Below are 25,314 nucleotides of genomic sequence, written 5' to 3' on the forward strand. Positions count from 1 at the left end.
CGCCCTCTTACGTGTGGTTACCACAAGGGAATCGGGCTCGAGATGTCCCCTTATATACAAGTGGACTGTAGGTTTAAATGTTTTTTCAATACAAGGATTGACTGCTCTGGTATGGTTAGCGAAGGGTGAATGCACCTAAATAGACTAAAGCAATGAAATTAAATTGACCTACAGATTATTTTCATTGAGGATCTCATCTACAAAATCTGTATCCTCCACAGACTCTGGAGTTTGTATTTTGAAATGATCTGCAGCCTTTTTAAGCAAATCATTGTATCATTGTAGAAGTCACTCATTTGCGAATTTGCAACTGGTTGATCTTGACCTTCAGGTGATGGTAATAAATATCGGGATCATCCTCTAGATCATTTATTTTATTTATTTTTTCATTTGTAAAGTGCGCACAAACCCTGAGGCATCTCGGTGCTGTAAAGGATTATAAAAAAAAAAAATAAACCTGTTCACAGTCAAGGGACATGAATGGTAGGTACACAGGTGAAACAAGTACAACATGGGTTACAGGAGCACAGTGCAAAGCGGCAAGGCGAGTAGGATTAGATAAACAGCCAGGTTTTAGAAGCTTTTCGGAATGCCCAGTAGGATTGCTCTGCTCTTAGCGCATGTGAGAGGGCGTTCCATTGCTTGACTGGAATGACTGGGAAGCTGGATCCTCCTGCTTTGACCCGTTTGAACTTAGGTTGGGAGAGTCTGTGGGTGTAGGGGCTCCTGGTAGGCTTGGACGGGTGGATCATAGTGATTTCTGTGATAAGTAAGGTGGGGCGTTTTGGAGATAAACCTGTGAGTAATGGTGAGAGTTTTGAAGGCAATTCTTTCTCTGATCGAGAGCCAGTGTGCTGCTTATGCGGCAGTGATATGTTCTGTTTTGGCGATATTCACGACAACTCGTAGGTCGTTATTTTGGATAATCTGGAGTTTTTTTTAAGTTGTGAGCGAGGTTCCAATGAAGAGAGCATTAAAGTAGTCCAATCTCGCATAAATCACTGCTCGGGCGACGGTTTGTCAACTTTCAGTGGAGAGGGAGGCTCTAGCAGCGTTGAGCAGTTTGGTCGAGTAGGCCGCTGAGGAGGCTATGGCATTTACTTACCAGATTAGTGATAGTGTTGCGTCCAGGTAAATCCTAGGGTCTTGAATGCTGGTGAGACATCAATTTTGAAGGCTGCAAAGCCAGGATCATGATTTTTTTTTTTTTGCACGGACGAGGGCCCCACAAGGAGAACTTCTGTCTTTTCATCATTAAGACAAAGGCTGTGGGTCACCATCCAGGCCCAGATGGTGGCATAGGTGGAGTTCCAGGCAGCTGAATCAACGGTGTAGGTGCCGGAAAGGGAGAGGAGGATCTGCGTATCGTCGGCATAGTTGGTATATACTATGCCGTGGAAGTCCAGGAGGTCGAACAGTGGCTTCGTAAAAATGTTGTGTGGCGTTGGTGAGACACAGGATACTTGAGGTACCCCACAGCTGATAGGGGAGGGTGTAGCACTGGCTTTTTCTGAGAAGACTCAGTTATACCGTCCAGGAAATAAGCAATCCAGGAGGCCACTTCTTGGGAGAAGGAGGCTGCAGAAGTTAGCTGTTGGCAAAGTATATTATGATCAACTAGGTTGATTGCAGCAGAGAGGTCTAGGAGGAGCAGAAGGGCAGGTTTTCCCACGTCCCTAATCTCGTCAATTTGATTTTTCAAGTCCAGGAGTGCTGACTTCCTGCCATGGCATGGGTGGAAGCCTGATTGGCAGACTCCTAGTGTGTGGTTAGTTTGCAGGCGACGCTGGATATGTACATATGCAGCTCTGTCAAGAATGCTTAATGGGAAGGGAACTGTGGCGATGGGCCAGTAGTTGGGTATCACAGGTTCGAGAGATGCTTTTTTATTTTAAGATGGGAAGGGCCCAGGCTTCTTTAAGGCAGGCAGGAATGGTGTCCGTCATAAAGGAGGAGTCGAAGGCAGTGATGAACAGAGCGAATGTTTCCGCACATTCTTTGATAAGGGGCGGGGGGGGCAGATGTCTCCTTTACATCTTGATGGCTTCAAACTTTTTAGAATATGGAGGGTTTCCAGTTCAGGGATTTTGCTGAAGCTGAATAGTGAAACTTCTGGGCTATTGCGGGTGGGAGCGGCTTCAGTGCACAGGCGGGAAGGTTTTAAACTGGCTTGTTTGTCAAAGATTTTGTTGTGGCGCATGCCAATTTTATCCAACATAGTGTTTGGTATGCTGGTGCACCCAGCTGGGTATTTGGTAAAGGTAGTGACAGGAGGGGGGCGGGAAGGGCGGGTTTATGACAGCTGGGTTTCTAGTTCCCCAAGGATTGAAAATTCCTTTGTGTCCGATTTGGCATTAGCTATTCTAGAATTGAATGTGGATGGCTTGCTTGTATTGTTTAGATAGGCAAGTGAATTCCTGTTTCGTAGCCTCGGAGGGGGTTTTCTTCCTCTGCAAGTCTTTTTTTGGATGTAAGGTCTGAGAGGTCTTGAGTGTACCAAGAGTTGAAGTGATATACAGGTTTGGCTTTTTTGCAGTTAATGGGCAATGGCGTTGATGGCATCAGTTAAGGTTTTGGTGTAGAACCAAGCTAGTCTCTGTGGATCGAGGTTGTCCAGATATTCTGGATTGAAGGCATCGAGAACTGTAGGAGGCTGTCTTTAGTTAGCTTTCAGGTGCTACGAGCTAGGGAGGGCAGTAGCATCTTGGTAGGGGGTTTAGGTAGTGGGTCGAGTGGCATGGTGAAGGCAATGATGTGTTTATCCGACCACTGACAGGGAGAGTTGGAGTTGACGGATGCATGGCAGTTTAGGTCGGCTAACCAGTCCACAGAGCGACCATTGATGGGGTTTAGGGTTGCAGATGTGCTGCCTAAAATACAAAGCGGTCAGCAAGTTTGTTAGTAAGGTAGCATGTCGGTCAGGGTGGTCATTGAGGCCTAGATTTAAGTCTCCTAGGGGAATTATTTTGGATGCAGGCTTTTGCTTATCTATACTTTTCCCCACTGTCTACCTGGGAAGTGGAAAATATCATTTGAAAAATTAAACCCTCTAACTGCCAAGGCGATGTCTGCCCAGCCCCAATCATCAAAGAGGCCGCACAGGAACTAGCCCCAATCATCACCTCACTTATTAATGCTTCCTTTAAATCAGGGTCGGTCCCTGATCACCTCAAGGACGCCTGGGTTATTCCCCTAATCAAAAAACCCTCCCTTGACCCTAACAACCACGCTAACTACAGACCTATCACAACGGTACCCTTCTTACTGAAAATCCTGGACCGTGCAGCATATCTTCAAATACAGGCTTACTTAGAAACCAACAATCTCCTAGGTCTTCGCCAATCTGGTTTCCGACCTAGACATGGAACAGAAACTGCCCTAATTGATTTAAAAGCACAAATCGAGGACTTAAACGATAATGGCAAACTGGCTCCATTACCCCTACTCGACCTATTAGCAGCTTTTGATTTGGTGGACCACCAAATACTATGCCACCATCTCAAAACTGCTGCTCATTTCTCACATGCAGCTACCTCTTGGATTGAATCCTTCTTGGCTAACAGAACCATGAGGGTCTTCTCACCTACCGCATCAGCAGAACCATTACCTGTACTCTGTGGGGTTCCGCAAGGATCCTGCATTTCACCTACTCTGTCTGAAGTATTTACTAAGCCACTCTTTGATATCCTTGACTATCTGGGTGTCACATATACGAATTATGCGGATGACACCCAGATACTCATCCCTATCACAGGTGACTATGTAGCCGACTCAAAAGCTCTCAATGAAATCTATGCGATTATTGCGTGGGATGGCCCACCATGGGCTTTGCTTAAATGACGAAAAGACAGAGCTCCTCATTCTAGGCTCCCGCGTCAGACTGAACAAACTAAACCCATCTTTCAAGGCATTTAAGATTGATGGGAACATGATTAAGGTATCCAATGACACTAAAACCCTTGGCATATATGAAATGAAAAAGCAGCAATTTTTTCCCCCCAAAATTCTATTGCCAATAACCTTTGACTTGCTGAGCGGATATGGATGGAATTCTCAAAAAAGAAAAGTTTGTCAAGCCAGTGAGAAAGCAGAAGGTGTATCACCTGCTAGTCCCCAGGGATCGGTCATCCAGGTGGCCAGGACACGGCCATCGCTTTTGGATCCAGTTCCTGGGGGTGGACCAGTGGGGGAGGATCACCTGGGTGAGGGGTCTTCGAGGAGTGGGACACCAGATTGTGAGACGCAGTATCCCCCTTTCCCTGTATCACCTATACCCCATCCTACCCGGTAGGATATTTAGGAAGTTTACCCGACCCACCCCCCCAACCTGTCACAACACAAACTCTTTCTCACTGACAGCCCGCTCTACGGGAAAACAGACAACCACCCGAGCCGTATACCTGATATGTCCCAATACTATGGTCAGACGAGGTCAGGCAATTATCAACAATCACTTACACCCGACTTCCATTACACTTCCCCACACGGATAAAAGCACACTCTGAGCAAGGTAAAGCACATATGGAAACAGCACTTCCAAGACGGCAGTTTAACAAGAGAAAGGAGGGAAAACAGAAGGGGGATGCACAGAGGGAAGTACCCTTGACCTCTTCGAAAAGGAACCGTTACTTTCACAAAAGCTCAAGAGAAAGTGCAAGACCAGGAAGCTAGGCTGAAGAATCCTGCATTGTGTGTCGGAGGCACCTGTGGCCATCCCGCATCAAGGCGGGGTGAATCTCCAGCCACTGTGGTACTATCCTAGGCTCCAAGGAGAAAGCAGCTTCAGTGAAAGCAACACAGCCAGTGAGTTGGGGAGACCAGTCTGTGTTGAAGCCAAGGTTGCAAGCAGCAACATTGTATGGCGAGCACCGATAGAGCCATTGTTAAAATACATGTGATAAGAGACGCAAATGAAGTTAAACTGCTGAAGAGTGATTGAACTTTAAAAGCAAGCTACAATACCTTTGATAGTGGTCCGGCACCACATGGGTGCTCAATCGAAGGTCTCTAAAGTACCCAGCTGAGAAGTGAGACAAGTAGATCGATTTGGTCCGAGCCCAACAGAGGGAGATCGAATGAATAAATGTGAATCTAAGTGGTCTTGCGACAAGTCAAGTCAAATGCAGCACACAGCCAAAAGTCTTCGAAGTAGAGAAAGTTTGGTCCGAGCCAGACAGAGGGAGATCAATTGAAAGCTTTGTGTTAAAGTGGGTCTGAGCCCGGCGGAGGGGGGGGGGGGGGGGGGGTTGAAAATCACCCAAGAAGTTATACATGAGAATCCAGAGGAGAAAGGAACTTTTGAATGTTTGTTTGTCGCATCAAGCCCTCTGAAATAAGAGACTTTGAATGGCAAAGAGACTTTGGCATAGAAGGGCCTAATACTGAGATTTGAACTGCATCCTCGTGCTAGAGAAGCCAAAAACTGTGCTAGGGAGTGTGCCACCTTGTGCCGTGCTGAAAATGTGGGCAAGGGAAGCCAACGGCTTGAATATCCTGACATCATTTCTTGAACACTTTTCTTTTGCATAACATTGTTTTCCACACTATTTGTATTTAGAGGTAAGGATTGGCAATAGATTAGTATAGGCCCTTTTATTTTGACAAGACACCACTAGGACTGCATGATTATTATTTGATGGTCAGAGCTTGCTCCCATCTTTAGATTTAGGATTAGATAGGTGTTTTTCAAATGCGATAAACACCCTTGAACTGTGATCACTTGTGTGTCTTATTGTTCGATACCATGCCTTCCCTCACACCACCCTCCCCCAATCCCTCCAAATGAAAGTTATTAAGAAAACAAAGTTTCACAGGACCAAATTAGAAACAACTGGGCACAAAGCATCGATTTACATTCCTGGACTGGTTTGGGTTAATCCACCCGCTAGTTTATAAAACAGAGAAGGGGGTGCCCCTAAACCTTTATATCTCCGTTGGTGCTTTTTACAGCAGAGAGGCTGAGCGTGGCGAATAACTTGACTTGCTGGACGGATTTGGATGAGGTTTTCCAAAAGAGGATTTTCCAAACAGTTTATGAAGAGCCCCACTAAACTGAAAATGCTGAGAACTATGTCAGTAAATTAAAAAGTCAATAAGAAAACAAAAAAATGCTGTTTTCAGCCTACTCCCATTCATTTTCCCATAGCAAACAAAAGTACAGTTTTGAACAGCAGTAGCGTGAAAATCGCATGGCACATTTGGACCAAATAATAAGCAATTTGGGAACAAATGGTCGACTTAATTTCCTTCACTGGTGTGGGGTAAATTCATCCAGTAGTTTCAAAAATATTCAACAGAGAATGTCTGCGCCTTAATATCTGTATTAGAGCTTTTCAGCAGGGAAACTAATACTTTTGACTTGCTGGATGGATTTGGATGAAATTTTCTAAATTACGAGATTGTCAAGGGACCCCCTAAAGTGGGCATTTTAGGAAAAATTCATTTAAAAAAAGGGAAAGTTTATTAAGAAAACATAAAAACACTGTTTTCAGCATGCTCACATTGAGACAAAAGGACGTGTGTTGGGGTAATGGGAGAGAGCTAGGGAGGGAATGAGGACCGGGTGGGAAGGGAGGGGAGGAGAGGGCGGGTGAGTGTGCCAAGAAGAGGGGGGCACTTGGCAAGGGACTGGGAGGGCAGGGAAGAAATCTGTATTTTGCATGCATTTTACGGATAACCGCAATTATTTGTGGGCGCCTAGACAGTCATGGTTATTTGTAGTACATTGCCCCTATAACCATGGTTATTGTAAAAAATAGTTACAAAAAAATGGAATTAAAAAACATGGAATTTTGGCCCGGTAGGGTTTTCAAATATACAGTGGGCACAGACAAAGTGCGTGCTCACTGGCCAGGGCTAAACGCCCTGGCTAGTGTGCCCAAAAGGCATGTATAGTGGCCACGGCCAAAGACCATGGTCACCTTGTAGTTCCAGAAGAAACATATTGGGGGAGCATGTACAGTGGACACGGCCAAAGCCATGGTTAGTGACACGTAAACAAATTATGCTAAAACAAAACCCTTGAAATTCACTGAAAAAAACTAAGTTGCATTTAAGCTGAGCAGATTGAACGCAACAAAACCTTTGAAAGTCAGTGGATGTGGGATGACTAGCTTAACTCGGCACGTTCCCGTTGCAAAGCCCATGAGCACATTCATATTAAAAGAGAAGGGATTCACAATGACATACCAAATGGCATTATGGGGGACATAGCATTATGGGGGGATATCAACGGGAACACAGAGTTAAGCTGGTCATGGCTTCCCACATGTACTGAATTTCAAGTGTTTTGTTGCATTAAATCTGCTCAACTTAACTGCACCTAAACTAAAGTGTTTGCAGTCAATATATATTGTGAAATTTACAAACATTTTGCATATAGTTAGGGTGAGTATATGACCAATAAAAAAAAAAAAAGATTTTTCGCTGAATCACTAACGCAGACATGCTTCAAATTGAAGATTGTGTGCATTCTCATGTTCCTAAAAGGCTCTTCACTTTAATGCAAATCGCTAGGTTTGGGTTACAATAAGAGATACAGTGTTGCATGACCTGGCCAGGGGACACACCCCTCATACCCTCCTCTGCCCCCCATCGAGGAATGGTTTTGTAGCTTTTCATTTCCAGCATGGTCTCTACAACTAAATATGTTCACTGTATACAAGAAGAGTTCTATTGCGCTAACTACAAAGTTCAATTTGTGAAAACTAAAACAACACCTTCACTTGTGGCCTACAGCAAAACAAAAAACACAGGTTTAATGTTTTACAGGGTTTCACAACATAACATACGTGGAATTTGTATTCCTACTACAAGGCTAAATGTCATTTTTCAATCTACAAAATGTATTAATGCTGGTCATGTAAAATCTGGGTTGAAACTAAATATTTTTGTTTTCTGACATATGGACTTGAAGTAGTAGTAGTAGTAGTAGTAAAAGAATAATCGTCATCCTGAAAATGCAACAAATGCATCATACAGAAATACATTTCAATAAGATGAAAATGAAAGCATCGTTAGGCATTTGATTTATTTTGCAACTCTTAAGGAAATAAAGTTTCATTTTACCCAGTGAAATTAAGGCTTGGTGAATTTCCTTCATCACATTCCTGTAAAGTTCCTTTTGCCATTCGTGTAAAAGCTTCCACTCTTCTTCAGAGAAACATGCAGCAACGTCTTGGAATGTAACAGGTGCCTAAAATGGGAAATTGTACATGACACAGATCACATTATAAAACAAATGGTGTGATATCACCAACGTACTGTGTTCTCCTTTTGCTTCTCCTCTGCTAGCTGCTATTTCACATCTACTTTACTAATAACCAGAAATTCAGCATGATGATCATTGGCCCAAATATTGCAACAAGATGGAGACATTAATGCTAGAGCGAGTGATTGCTACACTGACCATGTCTGCTTTATCACATTGGTTAAAAATCTAAATTGATGAATGACATACATTGAAATATGACAACAACTAACAGTCTCCTTTATACAAAATATTGGCCCGTTTAATTTTAAATGTGAAAGTGCGTCTCTGAATCAGCCCTCAACTAGTAGTTTAAAAGGTTAGATCATGAGTAGGTGGCGTTTGATTTAATCGTGTGGTCTTCCTGGATTAGCCATCTTGCACAGGAGCTGCAATATTAAGAGAAATCTGTTTCACAGCCCTTTAACAAATGTAATAAATAGAACCTAGTTTTAGGTTAAAACCTGCGTGCCAAAACCTCTGCGGCAAAGCCCATGCAGGACAAGGGCGCGGTGTTGAGCCTTGCATTCTTGGCCGAGCCCCATCACCATGGTTTTGCAACAACTTCAGGCAGATCCGAGACCCAAGAGCCTCCACATCCCCCTCCACACAAGTCCAGCCATCCTCCAGGGACTCCCGTTTCACTTGGGCCGCAGGTAAGCGCCCTGGTGCCTCCGACCCCTCTTACCCCCCGCAACTTGTTGCTCATGTAATGCACACCTAGGCCACCCCTGTCTACTCCCCCATCAGCCCGATGCTCTCGGCTCCACCCTCGCTAAGCCTCCTCCGATCCCTATGGGGAACAGGTTCCTCAGGCTACGCACTCTGCTCCCTGCGTACATCCCACACCTCGTTTGTCGACCTCTCTGCCGACAGCAGATTCACAGTCTAGGACCCACGCATCTGGAAATCCCCAATTCAGCCCTCGCTGCGCCCCCTCCAATCCTTACAAGGAATAGCTTTCTTAGGCTACGCACTCGGTTTACCGCGTGCCTCCCAGACCGCGCTCCTCAACCTCTCTGCCCTGCGCAGATTCGCAGACCAGGCCCAACGCAACCTGAAATCCATGATTAGGCCATTGCTAAATAGGTTCCTCAGACTGCATTTAATTCATCCCACGCCTCCCTCTATACCCTTCCCAGTGTGAGAAACCCGAGGGTATTTAAGAAAATGGTTCCTATTGGTCATAGGAACATGCGTCCCCTGCACACCAAACAATTGGAACAAATCCAATCAAAAAATAAATCCAAGTTTTCCTTGACTTGATTATTTCAGTATTTAAACCAACAGTAATTTGAAAACGATGTACCAACGGTACGTTTTGTTAATGCATCAAACCTTAATGTTGTTAATGAATATATTCTTTTCATTTATAAGCTCAACTTATCACACAAAATTTGTTGTGTCACAGATTTCAATTTACTCAAAATTTGTAACATTCCAAGAATTGGTTGTTATGTGTACCAACATTTAAAAAAAAACATGTTAAACAGCACGTCACAGTATGAAATAAAATTGAAAAGGATAGGCTCTACGCGTTTCGAGAATTAGTTACTCTCTTCTTCAGGGGCAAAAATTATTTAAACATATTCAGAAAAGTAATTTCCTTCAAAATGACTATACATATCAGTTCCCGATGGTCATTTTCCATAGAGATGAAATTTTGTTGTGAATTAATGGGAACGTCATCTGTTGTCCTAATTCATACGAGTTTCATCTGTGAATGATATTATGTGAATTAATATTCAGGGTGTGAATATCATATGGCTTAGTAAAGGTAAAAACAGCGTTCTCTGTCCTATAATATGTACCCGTGTGCTGAAAAGATTGATGGTCTTCCCCCACTTCAATTTGTGCGGTGGATTTAGAAGTTTCCGCTTAGAGCCTAACCTTTTCAATTTTATTTCATACTGTGACATGTGCGGTTTAACATATTTTTTTAAAATGTTGGTACACATAATAACCAATTATTTGGAATGTTACAAATTTTGAATAAATTGAACTCTGTGACACAACAAATTGTGTGATAAGTTGAGCTCTATAAATAAAAAGAATATATTCATTACGTTTTGATGCATTAACAAAATGTACCGTTGGTACATAGTTTTCAAATTACTGTTGAGTTTAAATACTGAAATAATCAAGTCAAGGAAAACTTGGATTTATTTTTTGATTGGATTTGTTCCAATTGTTTGGTGTGCAGGGGACGTGAGTTCCTTTGACAAATAGGAACTCTTTTCTTGTTCATTTATAGGTTGATTTATTATACCAGAGTCATTTTGTTTTCTCCCCCGCACCCATTAAAAATGTGGATAAGATCATGAGCCTTAGCTCTACACTTGCTAAAATAATTAATTTAGTAGCTTTTGACATTTACAGAATTCACCAGGGTGTGCTTTTCTCTTATATGTGTCAATACAAACCAGAGGGTATTGTCAAGGAATCCCTTATTCAGGTGGCTGTTGGATCCAGTTCCTGGGGGTGGACCAGTGGGGGAGGATCACCTGGGTAGGGGAGCCCGGGGTTGTACTCTGGGATATACCACAGGTGAGACGTGGTACTATATCAGAGAAAGGGACGAGGACGAGGTCCTCGAGGCAGGTCCTTGAGGCTTTTATGGGCTATAGTAAAATCACCCTCCCTTCCACCTGATAAAACGTCCCTTTCGAGAATCCACCATCCCCTTCACCTCTGCTGAATCTATTACACACCCAGTTGTATTCAGAAACCATCTTTCTAAGAATCCTTGCTTTGCTGTTAGGGAAAGTTCAACAAAAATGTATACATCTAACAAACATTACAACTGAACGATATTCACATTTCCAGGGAAAGAATAACTAAGTTCTTTATAGTCCTCCATTATAGTCCAAGAGGATAACTTCCCTCCTCTTGTTGCAATTTATTTCAGGAGAAATGACTCCCTTCCCCAGGTCCTTTTCACATTCAAAATACTCCAAAACTCTTAAGGGCATGAATGTTCCTTGGGATTCTCTGACTCACAAAACAAAACCTGCTATACTCTGTGCTCCAGATAAGATTTTGAGGTGGGAGTATTTTACTCCCGATTTTAAACTTTGAGAGTAAATGTGATTTCAAGGGAGTAAAAATGAGTTTTCTCCTTTGCAAGAGTAAAAGGTATAGGACATCCAGCCGACTGGTGCAAAGAGTTAAAACTATGGAAATCATAATCAAGCGGCAGCTTTCCGCATCATGGCATAAAAGCAGGTTTCTCACAATTAACAGGTAAGTCACAAGATGCAGTGGCACAAACACCCTCTCAAATATGGAACAGATGAGCACTAACACTCCGAGTTTCGCTTGCATTCAAAGGAAGGGTATAAGAGCAGTATAAGATTCGTAAAGCTTTCCTCACACAGTAGGAACTGTGCAGGGTTTCCCCAACACAAACAGAAAAGGCGAATCAGGGCAACCCCAATGCAAGCTTTCTTAACGTACAACAAGTGGAGGGGAATCGGTGCAAGGTGTAAAGCATGGGTAGGAGATTCACACACAGAAAAGATCAGGAATGTGTCTGCAGTAGAAGCTCCTCATATATAAAAACGGTCTAACCTAACATTCAGTAGTGCATACTGCACTACGAATATAGAAAGGTTATACCATGGATCTCAGTAGATCATGCTTTCCTAACGTAGAACAGGAGTTGCGAGCCTCAACCATCAAGATTTCCACACTTGGAACAGCTAAATTATGTGTCATAACCGTTTAAGTTACACTTGCATAGAGAAGGAACTGCATGGTTTGTAGCAGTGCAAGCACCCCCCACACTGAAGAGGTAAGTTAAGAGCCTCACAATAGCAGTGTAAACTACAATTGCATTTAATTGGACATCATAGGCCTCAGTAGTCCAAATAACTGTCACAAACACGTCCATCATGTGCCTTACTGATGCAGCAGTGGGAGAACCACCCACAAAGAACAGGAACAGTTAACTGCCTCAGCATTGCAAGATCCTCAAAGATAGAACTAATGTAACATTGGCAGCAAATGGACAAAAAACAAACTAATTTGAATCAGAAAAGCTTTGCATAGTAGGAATTCAATAAGCATGATTAGGAATTATGCCTTCAAAAAACAAATTATTTCGATACCAACACTCTGCAGCTAAACATCCTAAAACATATTGCAGACTGGGATGTTGACATAAGACAGGGCGATCGGTCACTCAATACACCTTAGGTCTGGCCATGATTTCTGTATATATTTAAATTTTTAGGACACAAAAACCTACCCAATTACACAGTAAAGCAAACCTGAAATGTATTTTGAGGTTTGATAGAAGAATTGTCTTTTAATGTTTAATGAAATTAAGTCAAAAACATTTTATTGGACATAAAATCTGCAAGTCAACACATGCAATACACAATAAAAACATGGGGACATTTTTTTTTTTACAATGGTTACAAAATACTAGCATAACATTATCAAATCTCGATCACTAAACATTTCTAATTTCTTAGAAAATGGCCCACTTTACAGTATAACATTAATCTCTAATGTTTAGGCTACATTTAAGATCTTAGTCTCTGGCCCTGTATTTAGCTGCCCAGTTTCTATAACAGCATGGTTTAACAGCTTCTTTCTTAGCAGCCATGATCTGTGGGTGTATCTAGCAACCACAAAAACTACAAGAGCTGAGGAACATTGCCGCAAATAAATAAAAACATTGCTGTTCTGGTATCTCTTACTCCCGTTTCCCTGAGTATCGGCCTTGGATATAGATACCTTAATTGTTTTTTTTTTTCACATAACATGAAATGCATCATTGATTCAGAAACCTCCCCACACAGCTGGCATTCATCAGCGTTCGTCTCTTTCCAGATACACGTGAAAGCAGCCACTGGCAGGGTCCCCAATCTCACTCATGTATAGGGATTTTTCATGGTGAGGGGAGATCAAATCTGGATACGGCTTTCTATCTTGAGACGTAGCTTCAAGATAGGCAGGCACCAGTTTAAGTTTAAGGGTATCCGTAACCAAACAGTCCCTAGCTCTTTGTGCCGCCACAATCCTCTGTGCTTTCCTCGTTCCCAACAGCTGATCTTGGGGATTTTCCCATAGATTACTGCCACCTATTTCCAAAAGGGTCATTTTATACGATATATGATATGGCATTTGTAACGCACCTATACACAAGTGTTACAAGGCGCGACGAGGCAAGGAAAGGGGAACCAAGGGAGGACAGAGACAACGATCTTAACTAGGCTAAGTGACAATGAGATCGTGCAACTGCTGGGGAGGGCGGGAGTGGAAGAGTGTCAGGAAAAAGGGGGGGGGAGGGGCAGTGCTCCACATGGGATCAAAGCAAATAAGATGTGTGGCCAGCAGGTGGTAGGTGCAAGGGTAAGTGCAGACAGCAGTTGTGCAAAAGTGCAGATACGGTGACTGTAGGGTTACAGACACAGACCCAAGTGCAAGGGTTGCCGGGAGGCAGTGCCGGTGTGCAACTGGGTGGCGAGGGGCCTGGGCCCAAATCAGAGGGTAGCCAGGTGACCAGTGCAGGATCAGACAGGAAATCAGCAGGGGAGAGGAGGAGAGAAGGCAGAAGCAAAGAGGACGGTCTTGAGGTGCTGCTGGGTCCGGAGAATGTTCTGCTCAAGTTTCAGAGGGGCAGGGAGGCTGTTCCAGAGGGAAGAAAGATCTACCACCAACCTGTTGCTTGGAGAAGCGACTGACCCTGCAGGAGTTGGAGGAACGAAGAGCTGAAGTAGGAAGGTATTTGCGAATATAGACTTGGAGGTATTGAGGACGCAGGCCCGAAGGCCTTGTGGACAATGCAGAGGGTCTTGAACTTAATCCTTGCAGCCACTAGGAGTTCATGCAGAGATTTCAGTGCCGGAGAGATACGATCCCTGGGTTTGGGGCCAAGGACAAGTCTTGCAGTCCTGTTTGAATATTAATCCCAGAGGGCCGAGAATAGAAGCAGGCAGGTTTAGAAAGATGCTGTTGCAGTAGTCCAACCTAAAGAGAACCAGAGGTCTAGAGAGCTTCTGGGGGTGGGGGGATGCAGTTGGTAGTTTGACTTCTTAGAGACTTCAGAGATGTGAGGAGAAAAGGAGAGTGTGGAGTCGAAGATGACCCTGTGTTTCTTAGCATCACCGGTGGAAGCAGGAAGTGGGCCAAGGGAGGCTGGCCAGAGAGTGACAGGAAAGGAGGGTGCAGGTGTGCCGATGAGGAGAATCTCCCTCGTACTGGTATTAAGGCAGAAAATGTTGGTGGCACACCACTCCTGGATAGCAGGTAGACAGTCACAGATGAGAGAAGGAGAAGGAGGCGGAGGGGAGCCAGAAGACAAGCCAGAAAACAAGCTGAGCCTTATCCACAAAGCACTGAAAGTTGGAGCAGAGAGCGGCAATTCAGTGGGCGAGAGGTGCCAGGTATTGGTTGAACAGCCAGGGAGAGAGGTTAGACCCCTGGGGAACACCACGGGTAGAGAGTGAGATAGAGGAAAGGAATTACCCATGTTGGACCTGGGAGGGTTGATCAGAGAGGAACGAGGTCAGCCAGGCCAGGGCCTGATCGGTGATACCGAGGCAAATCCATTTTATTAATTTCCCTCCATTTAATGACATTAGGTGGTTTAAAGCGTTTGTGTTTCTCTAACCCTTCCTGGTTCCACAGTTTTGGCCAGAAAAGGGCATGGCTAATCAACGCTTTAGTTACCACTGGAATTACTTCTAACTCCAGAAGTAATAGTGCAGAAGGAGTGCTCTTGGGCAATGAAAACAATTTGTTTAGAATTTTTTGTTCAGTGGAGGAGAGTTTGCCCAGGTTGGCATAGCCACACAGTTCTGGCACATATAATGCTGGCCGGACTGCCCGTTTTGCCTATGAGTCTAATGTTTCTGAAATTGCCCCTTGACCATGACTCGCGTGAAACACCTGGATGGAACACCCATATTTTTCTAGTGTTGAAACTGAGCGTTTCACCTGCGCTACCCACCCTTCCGATTCTTGGTATCTAACCCAGAGGTAGTCAAAGGTTTTGACTTGCTCAAGTTGTTTTCCATTCACTATTAACACCAAAAGGTATATTTTTTGAGAATCGAGGCTTGAACACCATTACTTTTGATTTGACAATATTTAGTTCCAAGTCCAGCTTTTCAAATTTCGTCATGAAGATTGCCAAGGATTTTTCCAAACCTTGCGGGGATGCTGCCAATAAAACGGCATCATCTGCATAGAATAACGGTGGGTACTTGTTTATGGCCAGTTTAGGAAAATCCTGGCAATCTTAATAGTTTGTCTATTATTTCTTGGATGTAAGGAATGAATAGAAGGGGCACCAGTGAACAACCCTTCCTCACCCCGTTTACTACTTCAAAAGCTGTGGTGTTCTCCTCTCCCGACCCATAGCGAACTGAGGCATTATTTCCGGCATAGAGGAGCCTAATCATCCTGATCAAATGTACCAGTACATCCTGTGCAGATAATATATTCCATAAAGTTCATTGGATAACGAATCGAATGCGGTCTTCAAATCAAGGAAGGAAGCATACAAATTCATTTTGTTCAGTACTGTATATTTCTGGATCAGCATGAGAAGTAAAAAACAATGATCGATATGGTTCCTCTATTCCTTCTAAAGCCACCTTGTAGCTCGCTTATTATTTTATTGCTATCAACCCACTCTTATAGGTAACTTAAGATGGTCTTTCCAAAATGTTTACCTGTGCCGTCTAGGAGGGATATCGGCCATTAATTATCGGGGCTATCTCTTCCTCCTTTTTTATACCAGAGTTTTATTTTCGCTTTGTGCCAGGATGCAGGGATTTCTTCAACACTGCATTAAATATCCTGTACAAAACCGGAGACCAGATAGCCACCTCGTCCTTAAACAAATCCGCCAGGATGAGGTCAGGCCCTGTTGCATTACCGCTTTTGAGAGAGGCAATTGCTTTTACCACATCTTCTATAGTTATACACAACCCAGCACTGATATTTAGGGGGGACCTATCAGCACACCTTCCGTTTCCGAGTACAACCTTTCAAAATGCAACCACCATTCTTCAGGACCTATACGACAGTCTAGATCACCTTATAGTTCCATTTCAGTTACTAATTGCCAGAAAAGTGCATTATTCCTTTTTTGTAGGGCCTCGGCCATACCTTACCATTTGGCCTTAACAAAATCATTTTTCTGGGAGGTTAATATTTTTTTGTATTGTAAACAGGTCCTCCTTAACCTACTTTTGTCTAGATTCCCCTTTGACTCGAAGCATGCAAGGATTTTCTTTTTCGCCTCCCCCACACTCATCATACCACTTGTTCTTACGCAAGGTTTTCTTTTTAATTGTACCCTTCGGAACTGAGATGTGGATGAGCACATTTTCTTTTAAACCTGCTTCCAATACACACGTCACTGGACCCTAGATTACAGATAGATGGTACGTTTGGGATAATTGAATATTAGAAAGATGGCTTGGCCTTCTGATCCAACACCGTCCCCCACTTAACTGTTTTGCGTGCATGTATGGCAATGGATAGAATATGGTTAGTTAAAACACCTCCGAGTCTAACACTCCTTGGCCCGAGTCCTGACTCCTACACTAAGAGGGTAGTGGTCACTCTCGGATCTTATCTGGACCTCAAAATCGAGTACCTGCGGTAAAGAGACAAATATAATCAATGTGGGATGATCCGTTATGGCCCTTAAAGGTTACTGAGGCAGGCTGATCTTTGGGAAATCACCTGTTACACGCTCTTAAAATCAAATTGTTTAGCAAGCAAGCTGACTCAGTTGCCAATCAATGTAATCTCACTGGGGGTGGAACTATTACATCAGGGATGTACCATGTTGTATCTTGATCCTCCAAAAGACCCTCCTATAATCCCACTGGTTCCAGTTCAAGATTAAAATCACCTGCTACTACCATCATGCTACTCGCCCTTTCACCCACTTGGATATAGCTTAATGTGTCACTAAATTGATACAGGGTCTCTATTTCTGTTTTAGATGATGGCCTATTATAGACATTAAACAAATCTAATGGGTCCTTGCCCCTATAGAAAAGGAGCCATGTAGGTCCGACAAATCCATTCTTTGATTCTCCACCCTCCAGCCTAGATTGACATCCACCCAGGTTATCAGGCCGCCACTCGGTATGCCCCTTGGGCCTTTTATGGCAGGTAGACAGAATGTTTGGTAACCTTGAAAGAAAGCCAGGTTCGGAGGACCAGTTCTACTGTAGCACTATTACATTAAACGTTCTCAAGAAAGAGCACCAGTTTGTATCGCCCATGAGCCTGTTAAAACCAGCTACATTCCAGGACACCAAGGAGAAGCAGCCATCTGTTTTAACCGTCATGGTCCTCAAACAATCCCTCGCCCTTATGGGGTATACTAGTCATCATGACTGGAGGACGTGGTCTTTCCATGATGGATTTGATCTATTATTTGTTGGACCTCTCGCTAATGTATGTGGGCCAATCCTCATTTGGCCTAATGAGTTTGGATCATTCCTTGTTACGGCCCCATCAGGAAAGTTTGGAACATTCTGCTTTGTTGGTCCTTCTGGATATCTACCCAAGGCTATTGGATTTGGGGCTGATAAAGGAGGAGGAACCCTGCCAGCTTGCATTCTATTCTGTGCCCAGTCCACATTCCAAGGACACCCCGAAAGATTATAGTTCCTCCCATTCCATGGGTTGGTATGGCCCCTACTGGACATCCCGGTCATCTTTTTGTTCTGGTTCTTTATTTTGGGCTTCTGATCCCTCCTGAATACACGCAGTTGATACCTCGCATCATGTCCTGTCTTTACCCAAGGATCTCAGATCGTCCATCTTATTTTTTTATCTCTTTCATTACCACTGTTACCTCTTTCAGCCATTCTCTCATTTTATTAAATTATGATCTCTTCCACTGCCTTTGTTAGGTCATTCGCCAATAGGTCCTGGGAATTACACTCCGACATATCTTTTGCCCTCTCCACCTTGCTCGGCTGTTCTGTCAACGTGCCCACTGTTTGGGACTTGGAGGGACCCAAAGATCCTCTTTTGCACTACCGGGTCCCCCCCCCCCCACTTAGCTGCTAATATCTTTTTACATCCTCCCCCTGTTGTGTGGCAATTTTGGACTCTCCCTATATTAACAGTTTTAGTTGGGTTAACTGGAGGAGACTTGTGCGTTAGCGTTGATGCTGATGCTGCCAAAGCCCCATATCGAACAGACAGCACTATCGAGGGAGCTACCTCGAATACATCTAGATCCTTGCAAACCTCCCTGCAATGTTCGCTTAGAAAGTTGCAAGCGGACTCTGGCTGAGCCTCAACTCCTTTAACAGGGACATCTGCGTTTGTTCCTTGAGGAACACTATCCGATAAAATGTCCTGACAGTGAATTTCAATGATATTAACGTCATGTGTTTCTGATGCTGTCAAATTTTTATTAACCATGAAGAGGTAATTTTCTCCTCCTCCCTGACCTGCCAATGGTACCACCTCAAAGGGTCCTAACCTATCTGGTTTCACAGTGTGTCTAGATCTCCTAACCGGAGGCAGTGTTTTTTGCGTTGGCTCCAGGTCACTAAGATCTATTAAATCAAGGTCTTTGGACTCCACCACACAATTCAAAATGAGGTGCCCTATGTAAAACTACAGCACCCACTGTCCCCCGAGGCGGAATCACGAACAATTTCTCTTTCCTCCCCTCCCTCCCTCACTCACTATAACACCTACACACTCTATACCATCCAAATCAAGCAGTAATACAATCTCGGAAATTAATATATTTACGTCTTTTGTAGGTTGCAGCAATTTCGAAATGTTGTTCTTAGTGCCCTCCTCCCCCGGAGGTTCAACCCCTCTGCTTTCCTTTTGTCCATTTCCCCTGGAAATGGGATAGAGCAGCTATTTATTTATTATCTGTTTAGAGACCCAAAATAGGGCTGTGTCTAAAATGCAAAAAGGTGCTAGAATACTAAAATGCTTAATCATGCAATGCTATTATTTTATTTAAGAATACAATTCAAAATACAACAGTAAATACTAATACCCGAAAAGATAAAAATGTGTTGACCCAAACATTATTGAAATCACACCATGGCAGCAATTTAATCCCACTGTGATGGCCTTCCCAGCATTAACAACTGGGACAAAAAAAGAAGCCAGCGTTATCTTAAGTTTAGGAGGGAAGAAAAAAAAACAAGAACGCCGCAAGTCACAGGTCATGGGTCAGGCAGGCCAGTTAATGTTATTAGTGTCTTCCACTACTGGAGCCACTGGATAAGGCTAGCTAAAGCTCCTTAATAATGACCAGCCTCAGACATTATCTTTTATGTGAGATTTCGGAAGCGAGGCACGCCCAATTGGCTAAGGGGGCATCCATAGACCAACTCCCCCTACTCGCTCCCCTTAACCTCACTCCTAAGGCTGAACCTAGTTCTAATTGGAAGTCTCGCGTTTAATCCTTTGTCCTTAAGTGCCAAGGGCGAGATATCTCGTCCTTGGGATTATCTCCCTGTTGCCAAGGACGAGATAACTCATCCTTGGCACTTAAGGGGTTAATGAAACAGAAAACCTTAGAAGGCATTGAATGGCGAAATCCCAAAATCACCAAAAAAGGCCTTGGCACTGGTGGTGGGGTGTGGGGGGACCCATGACACTTAAAAGGTTAATAACTTTCAAATATAGTTCTGGTATGGCTCAACGAGACTCATCAGTTAGCAGAAAAGCGAAAGGCAACAATCTTACTTTCCTTGATCTTGAGGTTGATGGCCTGTGATTGATAGAATCAGTTGGATGGTCTCTGATCCACAACGGCCTCTCATTAAGTATATGATGAGCCGACCTTTTGCTCACCACGCCGCGAACACCATGCAGAGCCAACACCACACCCTTCTCTCCGCTGCGGGCTTCACCGTTCCAGATCCAGTGAGGGGTTTTAAATGCAAGGGTGTGTGTCTTCCTTAGTGGACTATGGAAATCAAGAAAACACTCGCACCATGCAGCGTTAACACCACACCCTTCTCTCTGCCACAAATGCAACTCTGTTTGCCATCTGTTCCATCGGTTTTCCATCTCATTAATGATATGATCCTAAAATGCTATGAAAATAAATATGCATGTCACGGTTTGATTCCTGAGCATCTTGACACAAGACACAGAAGTTGCTGAACAGAAAGAAACCATTCCATATATCACTGTGTGGTGTTTCATTCTGAAAGGCTTCAGAGAATAAAATTTCCGTTTCAGAGACTTTTCTCCATGGCTTGAAATTACATCCATGTAGATAAAAATCAAATAAGTGTTCTGGTTTCTGACAAGAAACGTGACCTTTGCTCTGCCCTCTGTTCTAAACCTGTGCCTAAATGTACACAGGAAAAGAATAAAGCTGTTGTATTTAGAAGATTTTAATGCGTAAAAAGGCCTAGTACGATGTTTATCTGTAGGCCCGGGTATACTCCCCTGACAGGTTCCTTCATATAGCTCTTTGATACAATTTGGGTGCAGGTTCCAGACTCGCAAAACACCTGGTATACTCTCCTGCAGTTCAGAATCCTTAGGCCATGGGTCTTCTTTGGGATCCTCCAACTCACAAAAAAACTGGCTATTCTCTCCTGCTAAATTCCTTTCCACATTCCCTGCAGACCACTTCACACATTTTGCTTTGCCTGGTGTTTTCTCCTGCCAGGACTTTCTTCATGCAGTTCACTTTACATACTTGGCTTTGCCCGTTATACGCTTCTGCCTGAACTTTCTTTATGCAGTTCGCTTTACACATGTGGCTTCTCTCCTCAGTCTTTCCAAAGTGCGTACTGTGGCTCCCTTATCCTAGTCCCACTGTCTAGGGCTTCCAATGTCATGCCCAACAGTTCTTCGCTGTCCCGACCCTTTCCCTAGGCTCACCGGTTACTTTCTTGTGCTCTCTATGAGTCTCCAACTCTGTATCAGGTGCTTATCTGGCTTTCGCTTACCCTGCAGTCACCTCCGGTAAGTTTCTGATCCTCGGTCAGTATCCTAGCTCCCTCGACTGTCATAAAGCACTGCTTGCTTCCTTCTACCTCGCGGCAGCCGGCAGAGAATCACTGGGTACGTGTCATGAGCCCAGTAAATTAGCACAGTCCCCATTCTGGCATACCAGGGAAGCAAGGAACTTCACATCAGTCAGTGGGTCAACAGTGGCTACAAGCCTGACACAAATGACTGGTCACATTCATAGCATTGCACGCATAGGCTCACATAGCACTTACATTGGTTTTCATACACCCAAAATGGCTGCCGCCTAGTCCATTGTTAACTTACAGCACATAATACACCTATTGCAGAGGGAGCTATTTAAGCCCCGCCTCCGCTGCAGTGCTCGCTTTGTGTCCTCTCCACCGACAGCGGGTAACGCTACAGACGATCTCCTGACAGAACCTGTCAAAGAAAAGACACAGAAAATAAAAACAGAATTCCATAATTTTTTAAAAGACTTAACGAATCGAAGTAATTCCGAAGCGTTTCAGTAGTGTCTGCATCTTCTGTCAGAAGTTCCTTCACAGCCACAGCATTTTCTTCACAGCATTCTTCGTTCGCGGTCGCAATGCCTTCATTCAGAAGTTTCCTCAGCAGACTGCATCGTCCGAAGGCATTTGATCCACAGCTTTCCAAAAACCTGCAAAACAAAAGGTGTTTTTCATTAATGAATGAACTCATACATAGAAATAGGAAAGAAGAAGTTTTGCATACGTTGCTTACCTGAAGTACCAGCAAGTTTTCTTCGCTTAGTTATTACCGCGCTAGTCTCTGAAGGCTGCAATTACTCAGTTAAGACAAACTTATATTTTTAAACGTTTTCTCTCAAACCGAGTATAGTCACAGCCATTCTGCAGCATTTATCCTTTTCGGAGAACAAAGAACCGGTCATGGCCACAGGCCCCAGAACACAAAAACCACACCATCTAGTTATGGGGGCAATGGGTCACTTGACTCACTTCTGCCCCTTTGGGACCCATAAACACAGGGGCCCTGGCTGGACTCAGTCCTGGCGCCAGTCTCATATAGAGATGTGAGCAGGAACACTTTACTTTTATTTTACAAGAACTTTCCAGGAGCTGAAAGCCTTTATTCCAGAGAACATCCTCATGTGCGGACTCATCGGTTGTGGCAGGCAGGCTGAACCTGGTGGGTGTGGCATCAGAAGCTCAGCTATATAAACTGCTCCATCCTTAAGGCCGGTGCTTCATGTTACTGTGCACTTGCGTGCAACGTGACGCTTACCGCGCTTGGACCAGTTTACTTACCTTTGAAACCAGGTGTTCTCCTGCATACTCACCTCCTGACATCCAGTGATCTTGGTCCCGACGCCGCAGCACTGCACTCTGCATCCACGAACTCGGACTCTGTGAAGATGAAGATGAAGAAAGACAAGGTTAGAACATCCATCCTAGGGCCGCGCCGCTTTTAAACCCTGCGTGCGCCCTATTTAACAACTTACCAGCTACAGTACCGCTGCAGCTTAGTTCCTCATTCCCTCTGGCTGCCTCCTCGAGCTCTGCAGCTTCTGCCGGGCCCGGCAACATCACCTGCAAGGGAAAAAAGCAAAAGAGCAAACACCAAAAATGGAACAGACACAAACTTAACTATACAACAAAAACAGACGAGGAAAGACAAAGGCAAACAGGGACACTTACCTAAAGTATAGTGGATTAGTCGCAGCAGGACTGGACTATCACATGCAAGGGACCAGTGAAGGCACACAGTCCAGATCATACAAGCACCCCAACCAGATGCAGCAGGACGGACTGCTCGCCTAAACTAATCAGCAGGTGAGCTTTCCAGGGACAGCGCATCCCACGGGTACCACAGTTTGAGAGAAGGGGTCTGTAAGGGGAATCAGGCGCACAAGCTGGCATACTCACGCCCCTATTCTCCATGCAGGAGCAGTCCCGAGCAGCATCACCTATTACCACCAGTCGCCACATAAGCGCAGAGGGCGAAGTCGGACCCGAGCAATCTCACCCCCAGGAGTGCTGCAACCGTGCCTGAACGCCTCCGAAGAGAACAGGTGAGCGTAACAGAACCTGCTAATTAAAAAAAGGGAAATATTAGAACAAGAGATCTCTCCAACGTAGGGACTGCTCAGAACCTGATGAACTAAAATCTATTTTTTCACCAAAAACGTATCCAAGTTAACTAGAAAGGCAAGGACTTTATTCTGACAAGAATCTATTATTCGCTGCAGCCTTTCAAGTTAAGATTTCAACCAACGTGCCCCTGCAGAATACAGGATGGAGAGCTCCACAAAACAAACAGGTGAGAAGGGAGGGGAATATGAAAAAGGTGCACTGCTATACAGTTTTTTCCCAGCAAAATAGAAATTACAGTAGTTCTATTGTTATTATTGTCATTTTCACAGACAAATAGTCCAAAAAGTGCCCAAATAACACATCCTCTGGCTGAGAAGGTATTTAGCTCCCGCAGAGTTCCAGGTAAGCGTTACAGTACGTTGCTCACAGGGATGCTTTCTCGCTCCACCTTGCTGCTCCTTCTCCTTTGCTGCCGCCAGCCGCTGTACTTCCCAGTCACTCTGCTCAGCTGTCCTCACCACAGCTGGGTGATAGGATGAAGGACTCCATGCTCCTCTTCCCTGCAAGGTTTTAAACCGTGTCGGGCCAATCGGATTCCCACAGCTACTAGAGAATGCTGGTGTTGGTATTTATTAAGTGTAATTATCATTGCTCCTTGCCTCTTCCTCGTCTCAGTTTTTGTTACTTTATTCACTACTCAATATTGAGGAATACTGCCAATAGAGTTGTCAAGTTGTCGTAGTGGATAATGGCAGTATGTCATTAGGGCATGAGGAATGGAGGGAACATCCCAGAAAGGGGAATACAATATCTCACCCAATGATGTCACGCCACCCCCCCCACAGGTTTGCCTCCGCCCATGTGGTCTTCCCTCAAATAGCCGCCCCAAGGGTCAAGATCAGGTAGCGGCTGCCATCCCCATGCCACATGAGGGGAGCTCTGGGAAAGGAGTGATGGCATATGCCGCAAAATTGTAGATGAGAAACAAGATGAGGAGACAGCAGAGAATTTGCTGGACTTTTACACTAATGTGTGCATGCCAGCTGGGGAAGCTCAGGCAGTCATTCTAAATGCTCTGGGCTCAGCAACTACACAGGGACTGCCGTCTCAGCTGGTGCTAGTAGTATTATCACAGCCTGCAGTGAGTACTCAATGTGCTCTTGGCAGTGGCAGGTCCTAGTTTTTTTTTTTTTTTTAAAAAAGCTATCCATTTCGCCTCCCTCATACTCAGTTTGTGACAAGAGATGACACTCTATATGTTTAGTACAATTTCTCAGGTGCCCCTCTGGCAGGTCGCAGGGGCAGCCGATAGGGAGAGAGAGAGAAGGAAATCAAATGCAGACCTTGGACTCTTGAGGACCTGTGAAATCTGGAAAAGGTTTCCGAATATACGGAAGAAACCTACGTTTTTTTTTATTGAGGAGCTCCTCACCATCAGAGATTGCTACAATCCTGCCTGGGCTGATATGAATCAATTTAGGAAAGTGATCATGCTTCTGGAGGTTGGGCAAAGAGAGGTGCATCATGCCAATTGGGCTGTGGCTGACTCCGGTATGGGGGACGGGTTAGAACAAGTCAGAATAGGATAGTAGAAGCTATTCGAAAGGTGCCCCCAGAAAGAAATGGAGTAGGATAGAAAACTGCAAGCAAAAATAAAAGGTGAATCCCCAGTTGATTATTTGGGTCGATTAAAAATAGTATTTATTCAACATTCAGGTATTACCAAGCCTGATTAAACTGCACAGGAGGCAATTTCTAAATATGTGTTTCGGGGAAGCATCCAAAAATACAAGCACAGCTGAAAACAACCTGCATAGGGTGGCAGAATAAATAATTATCTGGACCAGTTGCAGTAGCAAATCATTGTTTTGCACGTCAGAAACAAAAGAAACTATTGAGAATAAGCTTATGATGCAGCAATTGAAGAATTTGCAGGGCGGGGGATGGCTTAGAAGGGTATTCTGGGGAGGGGAAGAAGAGCCCAAAAAGGAATCAGCAAGGACAGTCCAGAGTATACACAAGAGCCCCAAGGCA

General features: G+C 44.2%; 1 protein-coding gene across 3 annotated transcripts in view; it reads right to left on the reverse strand.

Moving 5' to 3' along the window:
- The window catches only part of LOC138448811 (uncharacterized), a 1,325,760-nt gene that overhangs the window by 1,266,277 nt on the left and 34,169 nt on the right, over positions 1-25,314 (reverse strand). For all 3 annotated transcript variants that reach the window (XM_069604722.1, XM_069604724.1, XM_069604723.1), the window contains exon 2: positions 8,068-8,194. In XM_069604722.1, the coding sequence (XP_069460823.1) occupies positions 8,068-8,194 (127 nt within the window). The remainder of the gene's footprint in view (positions 1-8,067; positions 8,195-25,314) is intronic.

This window comes from Ambystoma mexicanum, chromosome 1p (genome assembly GCF_040938575.1).
Source record: "Ambystoma mexicanum isolate Mex_15411 chromosome 1p, UKY_AmexF1_1, whole genome shotgun sequence".
NCBI classification, from domain to species: Eukaryota; Metazoa; Chordata; class Amphibia; order Caudata; family Ambystomatidae; genus Ambystoma; species Ambystoma mexicanum.